This window comes from Halichoerus grypus, chromosome 8 (assembly GCF_964656455.1).
Source record: "Halichoerus grypus chromosome 8, mHalGry1.hap1.1, whole genome shotgun sequence".
Taxonomy (NCBI): Eukaryota; Metazoa; Chordata; class Mammalia; order Carnivora; family Phocidae; genus Halichoerus; species Halichoerus grypus.
Window position 1 is genome coordinate 79,892,098 of NC_135719.1, and position 13,912 is coordinate 79,906,009.

General features: G+C 43.0%; 1 protein-coding gene across 2 annotated transcripts; it reads right to left on the reverse strand.

Annotated features, from left to right (window-relative positions):
* Positions 1 to 117: 117 nt before the first annotated feature.
* Positions 118 to 11,948, reverse strand: METTL3 (methyltransferase 3, N6-adenosine-methyltransferase complex catalytic subunit). Of its 2 annotated transcripts, none has more exons than XM_036114621.2 (11): positions 11,683 to 11,948; positions 5,389 to 5,606; positions 5,223 to 5,294; positions 3,365 to 3,540; positions 2,548 to 2,764; positions 2,134 to 2,321; positions 1,720 to 1,758; positions 1,433 to 1,541; positions 1,248 to 1,313; positions 988 to 1,100; positions 118 to 350 (listed from the first exon to the last, which is right to left on the reverse strand). In XM_036114621.2, exons 1-11 carry the CDS (start codon positions 11,780 to 11,782, stop codon positions 239 to 241), a joined length of 1,410 nt encoding a protein of 469 aa, XP_035970514.1. In that variant the 5' UTR covers positions 11,783 to 11,948; the 3' UTR covers positions 118 to 238. The 2 variants fall into 2 exon arrangements, with proteins under 2 accessions (XP_035970514.1, XP_035970513.1); XM_036114620.2 differs by having other exon boundaries at positions 4,890 to 5,294; positions 11,683 to 11,947.
* Positions 11,949 to 13,912: the final 1,964 nt, after the last annotated feature.

Genomic DNA, 13,912 nt, shown 5'->3' on the forward strand with positions numbered 1-13,912 from the left:
AACAACCCAGTGAGGTAGGTAGCAGATTCCCAGCTTACATGTAAGAAATCCTACTGAGAGACAAGGTGCACGAGATCACACAATGTTAAGTGGCAGAGCCAGATTTTGACCTTGAAATCCCAACTACAATACAAACTTTTATTTAAATAAGGAAGAAAAACTATTGTACAAATATTACTCTTCAGGTGCAGCCTACAGAGCCATGGCTGTAGGTGCTTAGCTCTGTAAGGAAGTGCTTCTACAGATTTTTAGGTTTAGAGATGATACCATCTGGATACCTTTGCTTGAACCGGGCAACCACATCTGGGTCTAGTAGGTGGATCCCATCCAGTTGGTTTCCAAGGGTGATCCTGAAGTAAAGATAAAGAAGGGGCAAACCAAAAATCCTGGAATTAAAAGGCTTAATATTGTTAAAAGATGCTTACCTTTTATTAAGGCTGCCTATCATCTCATCTAATATTCATGCCAATTCTTTTAAGAAGACCTTAATATTAGAATAGTACTTGATAGTATGACTGGTTAGGAATTGGGCAGATTTTGGTGTTAAAACAGGCTGGCTCTGTATTACTTAAGGGTTAATAACAGAGAGCTAACCAGGCGTACTTCACAAAGTTGCTGCCAATGAGTATTCTTTGAATAAATAAAATGCTAGCAACATGTCTTCCAAAGCTCTACTAACAGTATGAAAGATACTGAAACTGTTGACAGATTAAATGGATTCTTAACCACCAGGGGGCAGATTTCAATACATCCCATAGAATAACTGAGGAAAATCTTTAGTAGATACCCTTTAGAGAGCAGTGATTTGGGTCTTAAAACCTGTTGGGTCTCCAGTGAATGTTGCAAAGCCCCATAAAACAGTTTAAATACAAGCTTGGGTGGCTTATGAATCCTCTGAAGCCCATTTTAAACTACTGAAATATGAGGTAAAGCTCTACTAACAGCCATCCTTGACCATAAACAGGAGGGCTACTATGTTCGCCTTACCAGTTGGGCTGCACATTGTGTGGTCGTCCAAATAACTCAATCTTGCGAGTGCCAGGGGATAGTCTCTCAATCATGCCATAGATTTCATCTGGTTTATGGCTGGTAGAACGAACCTAGGAAAGCAAGGCTCTAGTTACTTTTAAGTTATCAAAGATTGCAAGTCTAGCCCTTTCCATTTATATTTATGATCAAATGAGAGAACCTGGAACACACCTGACTTGAATAATGTGGAAGGTTTGGATGCCTGGGGAAGCACATACCTCAGCTACGATCACATCGCAATCCAGACCCTGGTTGAAGCCTTGGGGATTTCCTTTGACACCAACCTGCTCACCACAGAGAACAGATTACCTTATGGAACCCCCAGCATTTGAACTTTTTCTCAATAAGTCCAACAATTCCTCTTTCTGCTCCACCTATTGAACTGGGCCCCAGTGTTGCTCACCAAGCAGTGTTCCTTCCCGTGGTTCAACCAGTGACCTGTACGGCCTGTCCGAATGATGCGCTGCAGTTGATTTGTCTTCACCCAGATAATTTCATCTACCCGTTCATAACTGTGGGACGTAAGAAAGAGAACTAGAGCTTTAATCAGGCTTTCACAGTTTAGGGGTAGTACCATCTACTCTACAGAGGAAAGGACTCACAGGGAATACTCTGGGAGAACACATCTCAACTACAGCAATTACATTTCTATTTCCTTCAGTAGAAAGCAACACAATGATCACTACTTACCCCCAGAGGTTCAGACATTCTCTGCCCAACTCCATGGCCCTAAAAAGAAAAGGGTTAAACAGCTGCTTTCATGTCCGTATTTTTTATCCCTTCAAGATACCGAAATGTTTTCAGTAGACATTCAGTGAACATTTACATGCAAGACACCGTTAGGGCAACAGGATGGATCTAAGAATGAAAACATAAAACAGTATCTATTCTCAATGGCCTTACCTTTCATAAGGAACAGATGTAAAGTTAAATAGAATTCAAGTATCGTTTGTGTTATATACAGGCAGTAGGTCTCAGTAGCAAAAAAGGCTGACATAGTCATACAGTTAACAGCAGGGCTAGGAAAACCCAGGATTTTATTCCCACCCAGTACTCACTCTGTACTATATCTGCCCATACCTACATATCTTTGAACTGCATTACCTGCCTGTGACCCAGAGGAAGAGAAAGCCATCATCCTGCAGTACTGGTATGTTGAGCCTGCGCATCTCATCATCTGTCAGGGTCCCATAGGGCAGCTCCATGTGAATATCCCAGGGTGGGTCAGCCATCACAACTGCAAACTTGCCCAAGATACTGACGTCCAGGTAGCGGATATCACAACAGATCCACTGCATGAGGTGGTATTTGGTCATCTTTCCTTCCTTCACTCTCAGATTCATGGCCCCAGTCCCTCTTTTCCATTTGATTTTCCTATTCCATTATAAATATGTATATCCCACACCATTCCCAATCCGTAAGATAGATTGCTGATTATGCCTGCTTTCCTACATGTATGGCTGCCCTACTCAGATATAAGTCTCTAAGGTGAAATAAGTTTTCTGAGCGGACAGGTACCTGAGGAGGGAAGAGTCGATCTGCACTGGAGTCACCTCCAACACTCTGTGTAAGAGCAAGCTCCTGGCTAGGTGTATGGTCTTTGCTCCCAGGAGCCTCAGAATCCATGCAAGCATCAATTTCATAGTGAACATATTTGCAGGTATCCATGTGGAAACATGTGTTAAGGAAAGAGCAGTCACCTAATGACTCATCAGTGTGTTTATTGATGATTCGTCTGGGAAAATAAAGAGGGAGAATGAGAATCAAGATGGTGTTCCAGAGTCAGATCCCATAGTTCAAGTTCCAAACTGTTTCAAAATTTTGTCTTTTATTACCCTCTCCTAATTTTATCTTTAGAGCTTCCTCCAAGAGTTTTCAGAGAAAGGAAGCAGGTAACATGGAAATCCATAATTCACACTAAAGAAGAATTTAATTCCTCTCTGAGCAAAGACAACTTTCTTAGGACAGGAAAAAGGGCTTGCTGGTTAGAGCTGAATAAAACACTGGCCTTAGAGCCCAAGTTCCTACTTCTCCTAAGATCATCCTTCCAGAGAACTTTTTTACTGGGCCTCAGAGACAGAGATGCCTTGCTAATGCAAGAAGAAAGGGACATTATTTAAAAAAATCTCACATCTGTTTGGGAGTGCAGTCTGTATTCTCTCCCACAGAACACTACTTCTGAAAGTACACCTTCAGAATCTGGAGGTCTAAGACAAATCATTAAAACCATTTAATGACAGGATCAAAGACAGAACCCCAGTGACTGGAAGAAATGTGCTGAAAAGGAATGAGTGCTTCTGGGAGCCCCACCCCACCTCTCTCCCTCCCAAGACACCTGAAGTGCAGCTTGCGGCAGGGCCGGTCAGCATCACTGGCTTTCATGCACTCCTCCTTGGTTCCATAGTCACAGAACTCTTGTACTTGGGCCCGACCTCGCGAGCGAAACTTTTCAACAATGGACTGTTCCTTGGCTGTTGTTGTATTTAATAGCTCTAGGATCTCCTGACTGACCTGTGACAAAAGAAGCCTTAGACTTAAAAGGGTTTGCAGATAAAATGAGCCCTAAACCACCTCCCTAAATTCTACTTGACAATGTCCTGTTGTAAGAGGTGAATGAGCTAACCTAATACGGAAAAATTGGGAGTTCTAGGAGATTTATCATGGGTTCAGTCCTTTCTTACATATCTGCATTTGGGATGGAATTAAAATATAAGAAGCCTGGTTCCCACTGCTGAGCATTAAGTTAACCTCCCCTCCCCAGGAAAGCAATCCTTCCCACCAAAACCACATTTACATAACCAAGACACAGTATGTACTAAGCACTTTACTGTTTAGCTGAGTCTATGCAACAGTTCTGTAAGGGAGGGTACTCTGGTTATCCTCACCTTAGAGATGAGAAGACTAAGGCTCAAGAGAAGTTAAATTTAACTTGTTCATATTTACACATCTAGAAGTAGCAAATGGGTAAGAATTCATGTGAGTCCATTATTTATATTCAGAACCACAGTTAACTGCCAACTCACATTGTTTAATAATCAGTTTCCATTAATTAATGGTCCATGGTAACTACCTTCCAGTATTCATCTCCATTCATCTCCCTCTATTCCTATATTTGGGTTCCTCTTCCTTTTACCTGATGATTCTTCCAATGACAAACATTCTCAAAATCGGAGTTTCTCAACATTGGCATTATTGACATTTGGGGGAAGTAATTCTTTGTCGTGTGGGGATTATCCTACTATGATTGTAGGATGCTTAACAGTATCGCTTGCCTCTACCCAGTAGATGCCTGTAGCACGACCCTGTGTTGCGACAACCACAATGTCTTCAGACACTGCTAAATGTTCTCCGGGGGAAGGAAGTGGGGAAAAATAATCCCCAGTTGACAACCACTATTCTAAACCCTCAACCCTAAGAACTGCTTCTTGCCCTAGGGGTAAATCCCTCCCAACCAAAGCTGTAATTCAAAGTGTGTATGTGAGGAGTGCCGGGTTGGCTCAGTTGGTAGAGCATTCAACTCTTGATCTTGGGGTTGTAAGTCTGAGCCCCACAATGGGTGTAGAGATTATTAAAAATAAAATCTTTAAGGGGCGCCTGGGTGGCTCAGTTGTTAAGCGTCTGCCTTCAGCTCAGGTCATGATCCCAGGGTCCTAGGATCGAGCCCCGCGTTGGGCTCCCTGCTCAGCGGGAAGCCTGCTTCTCCCTCTCCCACTCCCTCTGCTTGTGTTCCCTCTCTCGCTGTGTCTCTCTGTCAAATAAATAAAATCTAAAAATAAAAAAAATAAAAAATATTTAAAAAATAAAATCTTAAAAAGAAACAAAGAAAGTATATGTGTGAAAGCATTTCCATCTACCCCTACCTTCTTACTCTGTTGTTCCTTAGTAGACTGTTGGTTCAGAAGGCTCTCTATCTCCAGATCAACATCTGAGGCAGCATGTTTCCTTGATTTCTTGGTTGGCTCCTTGGCTGCTTCTGATGCTGTAGAGGCCAGGCCAGAGGCCAAAGAGCTAGCAAAGGAAGCTACTGTGGTTGAGTCCTGCTCTGCACGCCGCTTCTGCCCTGTGATAGTCCCTGTTACCTCCCCAGGGCCCTTCTTTTCTGCCACAGCACCCATCATAGCAGAGAGCTTGGAATGATCAGCATAAGTCACAAGAGTGGGATGTGCGTCATCTTGTAAGAGACCTCGTTTTACCTCAATCAACTCCTGAGCTGCAAACTTCTGTAGGAGGCTTTCTACCCCATCTTGAGTGGCAGGGGCATCTGGCTAGAGAAGGAGGGGAGGGAAAGGCAATAAGACACTGACCATGAACTGAAGCAAAGAAGTGGTATATCCCAACCCTGTCTTATCAGATCATTACCGTGGAGATGGCAAGACGGATGGACACAGCATCAGTGGGCAATGTTAAGGCCAGATCAGAGAGGTGGTGTAACAATTTCTTCTCTAACTCGGGGTCTGTAGCTAGTTCAGGAACTGCTGAAGCTGTGCTGGGCTTAGGGCCACCAGAAGTGGGTGCAGTAGGCACTGGGCTGTCACTGCGGAAGGTGGGAGACAGTGCTGCCTCTGGATTTCGTAGATCTAGGAGTGAAGAAAAGTGAAGAAAATGATAAAGGGCAACCACTGTAGGTCTGTCTAGACACTCCTCAGGAGTCAAATTCTCCAACATTCACAGCATGTACTTTCATTTCATGCAGAGAATTCTCTGACCAAATTTAGCACTAGATCACCTTTCCTCAATCATACTCAAGCATTCACTGCTTTGCCAAGATAATCCTGGATTTTCTGGGAACCACTTACCTTTTCTCTACTGAGTAAGAGGTATTTTCCTAATTCCAGTCCCTGCTGTGGTTCAAAGGAAATTAGCAGCATGGTAGATTTAAATGTCCATACCTCCTCCCTTCAGTCACTCTAAATGACAACCGAAATAATCAACCCAAATTTAGGGGCGCCTGGGTGGTTAAGCATCCCAACTCTTCATTTCACCTCAGGTCATGATCTCAAGATCCTGAGTTTGAGCCCCATGGTGGGCTCCGAGCTCAGCGGGGAATCTGCTAAAGAGTTTCTCTCTCCCTCTGCCCCTCCCCCAGCTTGCTTGCACATACGTGCTCTCTAATAAATAAGTAAACCTTTAAAAAAAAATCTTTTAAATAATAATCAACCTAAATTTTAAAGCCAGAGATATTTTCAACAACCTAAGCTGTGATCAGCTCTTCTGAGGCATGGAGTTTGAATTTTAAAGAATCAAGGCCACTGGACATCAGAGGATATGTAAAATGACAGTACTGAGGATTAGAATAGGACCTTTTTCTTTAATTTTAAAGATTTTGTTTTTAAGTAATCTCTACACCCAACATGGGGCTCAAACTTACAAGCCCAAGATCAAGAGTTGTGCTTTCTATTGCCTGAGCCAGCCAGGTGTCCCTAGAATGTGACCTCTAACACTCAAAACACAAAAATTTTATAAAATTCTGCAGAAGGGCACCTGGGTAGCTCAGTCAGTTCAGCGTCTGCCTTCGGCTTGGGTCATGGTCCCAGGGTCCTGGGACTGAGCCCCTCGTCTGGCTCCCTGCTTAGTGGGGAGTCTGCTTCTTCCTCTGCTCCTCCCCCCACTTGTGCTCTCTCTCGCTCGCTCTCTCTCTCACAAATAAATAAAATCTTAAAAAAATAAAATACAGGGGCGCCTGGGTGGCTCAGTCGTTAAGCGTCTGCCTTCGGCTCAGGTCATGATCCCAGGGTCCTGGGATCGAGCCCCACATAGGGCTCTCTGCTCAGCGGGAAGCCTGCTTCTCCCTCTCCCACTCCCCCTGCTTGTGTTCCCTCTCTCCCTGTCTCTCTCTCTGTGTCAAATAAATAAATAAAAAATCTTTAAAAAAAAAAAATACAAATGAAATACTTAACTCAGGACTTGTATCAGAATTCTGTTAAATATTATAAGATATAAGTGGGTCATTAGTTTACATTTAGAAATATTTTGGTTACTTAAACATTTTTACTCTAATGGAATTGACTTTAGTAAAATCTGACTCACAAATTCCAAGGAAAATGGAGCTGAACTATATCAAACACCTTGCTGGAACAGTTACATTTTATGAAAATAAGTTACACCCTATTTGGAAAACAGACTCCACAATACCATACTAGCTGGAAATGTTAAATAACTGACAGAACTGGGGCGCCTGGGCGGCTCAGTCGTTAAGCGTCTGCCTTCAGCTCAGGTCATGATCCCAGGGTCCTGGGATCGAGCCCCGCATCGGGCTCCCTGCTCAGTGGGAAGCCTGCTTCTCCCTCTCCCACTCCCCCTGCTTGTGTTCCCTCTCTCGCTCTCTCTGTCAAATAAATAAAATCTTAAAAAAAAAAAATAACTGACAGAACTTTGTTCACTTTGCTTATGATTCCTTTATGTTCTGCTGAATCTTAGAGTAGAACATTTGCCAGATGAACTGATACAAGTTCCTTGTTTTGTTTGGCAAAGAGGTACTGTATACGTGGAGATCCCTGAAGCACTTTCAAGGTCGGGACGAAAAAGAATTCAAGAGCAACGGACCCAAGCTAAAAATATGTAAGAAATATAAGTGACAGTTATTATTTAGCTTACTTGGAAGACTACAGGCAAAATTTCTGCACTGAACAGGATTGAATGATGACTACTGAAGTCCTTGCAACTCAGAGATTCTAGGAGTCTAATAAACTTGAGCTAAAATACCCCAATTACAATTTACACTGAGATAAAACTCTGAACTTTTTTTTTAAAATCAGTCAAGTTTTAAAATATTTTGAAGTAACCAAAAACTTCTTTCATTAAGCAACTGAAGCACAATCAATAATAAGTATCATTTTTAAGGCAGAAGAAACAAGGTATTCTAAAATTAGGATTTCAGGGGCGCCTGGTGGCTCAGTTGGTTAAGCGCCTGCCTTCGGATCAGGCCATGATCTCAGGGTCCTGGGATCAAGCCCCACGTTGAGCTCCCTGCTCAGTGGAGAGCCTGCTTCTCCCCCTCCTGCTTGTGCTATTTCTGTCGCTGTCCCTGTCTCTCTCTCTCAAATAAATAAATATCTTTTAAAAAAATAAAATAAAATTAGGATTTCAGGGATGCCTGGGTGGCTTAGTCGGTTAAGTGCCTGCCTTTGGCTCAGGTCATGATCCCAGGGTCCTGAGATTGAGTCCTGCATCAGGCTCCTTGCTCGGTGGGAAGCCTGCTTCTCCCTCTGCCTGCGTCTCCCCCTGCTTGTGCTCCCCCTGCTTGTGTGCGCACAAGTGCTCTCTTTCTCTGACAAATAAATAAATGAAATCTTAAAAAAAAAAAAAAAAAAGATTAGGATTTCAGGATTTCAGGGGGGGCCTGGGTGGCTCAGTCAGTTAAGCATCTGCCTTCGGCTCAGGTCATGATCTCAGGGTCCTGGGTTGGAGCCCCACCTCAGTCTCCCTGCTCAGCAGGGAGTGCTTCTCCCTCTCCGCCTGCCCCTCCCCCCCCATGCTCTCATGCACCTGTGCACATGCTCTCTCTCTCTCTCAAATAAATAAAATCTTTAAAATTAGGATTTCAGGCATTACACCCACAAATTGTTTTGTTTTGTTTTTTTTAATTTATTTATTTGACAGAGAGAGCAAGCACAAGCAGGGGGAGCTGCAGAGGGAGAGGGAGAAGGAGGCTTCCAGATGAGCAGGGAGCCCGATGTGGGGCTCGATCCCAGGACCCTGGGATCATGACCCGAGCCGAAGGCAGACGCCTAACAACTGAGCCGCCCAGGCGCCCCCCACAAATTGTTCTATATATTATATACTGATGTAGCTCATTATTATACACTGATATAACTCATTATACATATATTTATTTGTTTTATACATTATATACTGATATAACTCATTATATATCTTTAACTCCTACAGTATGCCAAAGGGAGTAAATCATATTAGCTACTAAACCAAAGATACTGTTAACAGAAAATGGGGCTAAAGGAAGATGTGGGTAAGTTTTAAGTCAATACCCAGGATACAGGTCCTTTGTTATGCAGCTCTGAAATTTTTAATATTTTAGGTAAGCCATAAATTATCCATTACCCCTCCCCCTTAATTCATGTTCAAACTTTGTGCCAGGTACCTTACATATCCTGCTGCCATTAATATGAGCTTTATTTTGTTTATTAAAAACCGGCTATGGCACCAGGGTGGCTCAGTAGATTAAGCATCCAACCCTTGGTTTTGGCTCAGGTCATGATCTCATGGGTCATCAGATCAAGCCCCACATCAGGCCACGTGCTCAGCAGGGAGTCTGCTAAAGATTCTCTCCCTTTGCCTCTCCCCCCACTCGTTGGCAGGCCCTCTCTCTCTAAATACATCTTTAACAAAATAAAGACCTAAAAAAGTAATAATAAAAAATATCTAAATAAAAATTTTAAAAGGCTTAAGCTCCCTATAGATAATACCTACTAAACCTTTTTTTTTTAAACCACCTTAAGGGAAAATAAATTAATTAAATAAACAAACAAACAAACAAACCACTTTAAGGTATGACTGACATGTAAAAAGCTGAATATACTTAACAGATATAACTTGATGCGTTTGGAAATAAGGTTACACACCCATGAAACCATCACTACCATGAAGGCCATAAACCTATTGGAAAAAAAAAAAATGTACTTTAAAAATGCCAAACTAAGGAAAGTCTCCCAATGATTCTTTGTCCATGGTATTTGCATTCATTAATGATATGGGTACATTTTAGTTCACTTAATATCCTTGTCTTTTCTCACTGAGCTTTGTAGTAAACAATTAAGTATCAGATTTCAGTAATGCTATAAAAACCAAGAGGTAGTAAGAAAATTTTGATTTCCTGTGAGAAAAGAATGGAATGATCTAAATTATTAGCAAGCCTTTGGTTATTCTTACATGGAAACTTGATTAATAAACTAATAGAGTATGTCTCATGTTTTCCTAAGAATCCTAATGCTCAAAGAAATAGGTTCTTTGGAATAACCAAAATAATTCAAAGAAAGAACAGTGATAGGCTGGTTTATTTTGTGTTTTATCTCTATCTACTCCCACAGTACCAGATGGGCGAGCCAAAGCTCTGGGCCAGAAGACAATACATGTTTAAGCACAACCTTAAAAATATTTTTATTTAAGTCTTAACCATATTCTTTAGGCAGATGTACTAGGAATCTTAACCATATATTAAGTGGGTCAAGAGATATTTATATCCAAAAAAAGAAAAAAAAAGAATATTTACATTCAAGGGAGAATACAATCTTGTTGTCAAAATTATTAAACATGCTTAGCAAGAAACTGAAGTATCGACACTCTAATAGTTAGGTTTGCACATGGCACAAAGTTTGGTTAATACCAAAGTGTGGTTATTACCATGGAAAAGTGAAATGGAACTTAAAATTGACTACTAATTGAACTCCGATCATAGGACTTGTACTTCTTCCTCTACTTGCCCTGCCCTCTTAACTTCTCTTTAATTATCTAAGTCCTATGTAGCCATCAAGATCAAATCACAAGTGCTAACTAACTCATGTTGCCTTTGCAAATAAAGCCAACTCTTGTTACTTTTCCCTTCCCTGTCTATACTTATTTTGGATTCATTCATTCAGTGTTTTACATATATCATATCATAGTTCTGGATTTTTTATAAGCATCTGAATTTTTTTTATAAGCATCAATCCTTTATCCCCCCTAAGTTTTAAACTCCCTGAGAGCAGAGACAATGTGTTACTTATCTTTGTCCATTTTTTGTTAGGCACACTGTAAATACTTAACAGATGTTTGTTTATTATGGTGTCAAAGTCCTGACAGAACATCTTCTAGGTTCCAGGGGCCAGAACATGAGCACATGGACCTGATATGTACCAAGACAAGATTTAGAGATGGACTCCAGTATACTAATAAACATTGGAACAAACTACCACAAGGATGGTATGGATTCACTATCCTTGTAGATCTTTGTAACTGATTTGCCTTAAATAACCCAGGGCTTGTGCTGGGGATAGGGGTAGATAAAACTGGACAATCATTTGAGGTTCCTTCAAGTTTTGTGACACAGGGGGCAACGGGAGGGGAGAAAAAGTTTAAAAACATAAAACAAGTATTTTCAGGTTTCTGCTTGGGACGCAGATGGCTAAGACAATACCATTTCTTCTACTCATTTAGCAACTCTGTGAGGGTCCCTGAGCTGGTCACTGTGGATATAAAGTTTCGGTCCGTGTTCTCATAGTGGCTACAGTGGCAAAGAAACGACCACTACAAAGCAGTCGCTATAACGGAAGAACAAAGCGCCATAGGAGCAAAAAAAAGGGGGGGGGGCTTAACTGTTTCAAGGGATGGGGGGCTGAGAGGCCTAGCAAAGGCAACGTTCCCGCAGACTTAAGAGGAGTCTGCCAAGCGGACGAGGGTGGGGTGGGGTGGTGGGGACCAGGCTTCGGTCCCGAGAAAGTGAACTGGAGGAGTGAACCAAGGCCCGGGGTGGAACGGAACTGCGACTACGCACAGGAGGACGAAACGTCTGTGTGCTGAGGGTGAAGAGGCGAGTACTGATGTACCAGGTATTAAAGAAATGGCCGCTTGGGAAAGGGTGCTGACTTGGGACTCTCTTTCTCCAGGGTTCCCTCCCGCCCTCCCTGGCTAAACCTCGGCCCGGACAGCCCCGCGCCTCACCCAAGTGCCCCGAGTCCTGCTTCCGCCTCCGCTGCAGCCTCTCTCGCAGCGAGTCCAGCTGCTTTTTGTGGGCCTGGATAGAACTCCACGTGTCCGACATCCTAGTCTCTCAGCCGGGACACGTCTCGAATCAGGCGCGGTGGACTAGCACCTCCCAGCCCCAGCAGCAGGAAATCTCCAATTCTCCCGCGGACACCCCCAGGCTAACCGGAAAGAGTTCCGGGTAATGCGCTAGCCGGGAAGTCATTTTCCGTTTCCCGCTCGCTTTGAAGCTCAAATGAGAGCCACCTTAGGTGTTGGCAGGATAGCCGAAATATTTTTAATAGGAGCTCCCCCGTTCTTCCGGGTGCCGTGAAGCTGTGGTTTCCATATTAGTGCCTGGCAGAACAGCCATGTTGCTTAAAGAGGCGCATGCGGCCTTGTTGAATGGAAGGAGTTGACCCAAGGTGTTAAGACAAAACTAATAGAGCAGCAAGTGTAGTACAGATTTTTATTTATTTTTTAAAGATTTTATTTTTAAGTAATCTCTACACCCCATATGGGGCTTGAACTCACCACATGGAGATCAAGAGTTGTAAGCTCCACTGACTGAGCCAGTCAGGTGCCCCAGTGGTACAGATTTTTAAAATGAAAGACAACTAATTCCTTTTGACAGTTAGATGCTAACATACCTTTTCTGCTGTAGGTGTTGCCGTTTTATGTTTTCATGCATTCATTTATAAAGATACAGCTATTAGGCGGCGCCTGGGTGGCTCAGTCGTTAAGTTTCTGCCTTCAGCTCAGGTCGTGATCCCAGGGCACTGGGATCCAGCCCTGCGTGGGGATCCCTGCTCTGCGGGAAGCCTGCTTCTCCCTCTCCCGCTCCCCCTGCTTGTGTTCCTTCTCTCGCTGTCTCTCTCTGTGTCAAATAAATAAAATCTTAAAAAAAAAAAAAAAAAAGATACAGCTATTACATTGGTTTACAGTCTATGGGTGTGTGCCTGGAGGTGCCCTCCTTTGAAAGAGAAGGAGGACTGGGGCTCCTGGGTAGCTCAATTGGTTAAGCATCTGCCTTAGGTTCAGGTCATGATGCCAGGGTCCTGGTGTCTAGCCACATGGCTGGGTCCCTGTTCAACAGGGTGTCTGCTTCTCCCCTCCCCCCTCTCTCTGCCTCCCCCCACTCTCCGCCACCTGCCCCTCTCTCAATTTTTTTTTAAAAACCACATTTATTTAAAAAAGAAAAAGAGGAGGACTGATGGTGCAGATATCTTTTTTGTTGTTGTTAAGATTTTATTTGGGGACACCTGGGAGACTCAGTCGGTTGAGCATCTGCCTCCCCAGCCGGGTCCTGGGATCAAGGGATGGAGCTTACTTAAAATAAAAAAGGTTCAGGATTGAAATGACAGCTATGGCTTCAACAGATGAAGCTATAGGAGAAAATTCCAGGCTGAGGACATGATAAAAAGAAAAGATCTAGAGTTAGGAAATCATGATGTATATCCTGCCAATCCAGATTGGTTTGCTAGAACAAAGAGAATTACATTAGAGAATTTAGGAGGTCATTTATGTTTCCATATGTGAGGCCGAATGGAAAAGGGTACATGTTACCTTAGTAAAGAAGTTACAATTTATTCAGAATACAGCAGGGAACACTTTAGGGTTTGTGAATAGGCAGCTCTTTAAAGATTAATCTAGTGTTCTAGTTGGATTGAGATGGGGAGGAAGGAGAGTTTAGAGACAGGGAAAATAGTAGCCTTTTTTTTTTAAAGTAGGCTCTATGCCCAAGGTGGGGCTTGAACCCAAAACCCCTTGGGGTGCCTGGGTGGCTCAGTCGGTTAAGCGTCTGCCTTCGGCTCAGGTCATGATCCCAGTGTCCTGGGATAGAGCTTCCACCTCCCTGCATGGGGATCCATGCTCAGCGGGGAGCCTGCTTCTCCCTCTCCCTCTGCCTGCTTGCCTGCCTACTTGTGATCTCTCTCTCTCTCTGTCAAATAAATAAATAAAATCTTAAAAACAACAACAACAACTATTAAAGGGTCACACGCTCTACCAGTGGAGCCCGCAAAGCACCCCAGTTAGTAGCTTATTTCAGCCGTGTTTGGTGATAGGGCCTTTAATTAACTCAGAAGCTGGTTATGGATAGTAATGGAAAGGAATGGGTGAATATGAGAAGTGGGGGCTATTGAGAAGAAAGATGTATGTGTATTGGAATGTAGCAGTTTCATCCATTTATTCAGCAAAGATTTAGTAG

Bases quoted from the DNA above. Each gene is read 5' to 3' on its own strand.
- METTL3 (XM_036114620.2), bottom strand. From the start codon at position 11,782: ATGTCGGACACGTGGAGTTCTATCCAGGCCCACAAAAAGCAGCTGGAC. The intron at 1,759-2,133 runs GTAATGCAGTTC...TTTTCTTTTTAG, and splicing joins TTCCTCTGGGTCACAGGCAG to GGCCATGGAGTTGGGCAGAG. The intron at 1,101-1,247 runs GTATGTGCTTCC...TTGCTTTCCTAG, and splicing joins GCGATGTGATCGTAGCTGAG to GTTCGTTCTACCAGCCATAA.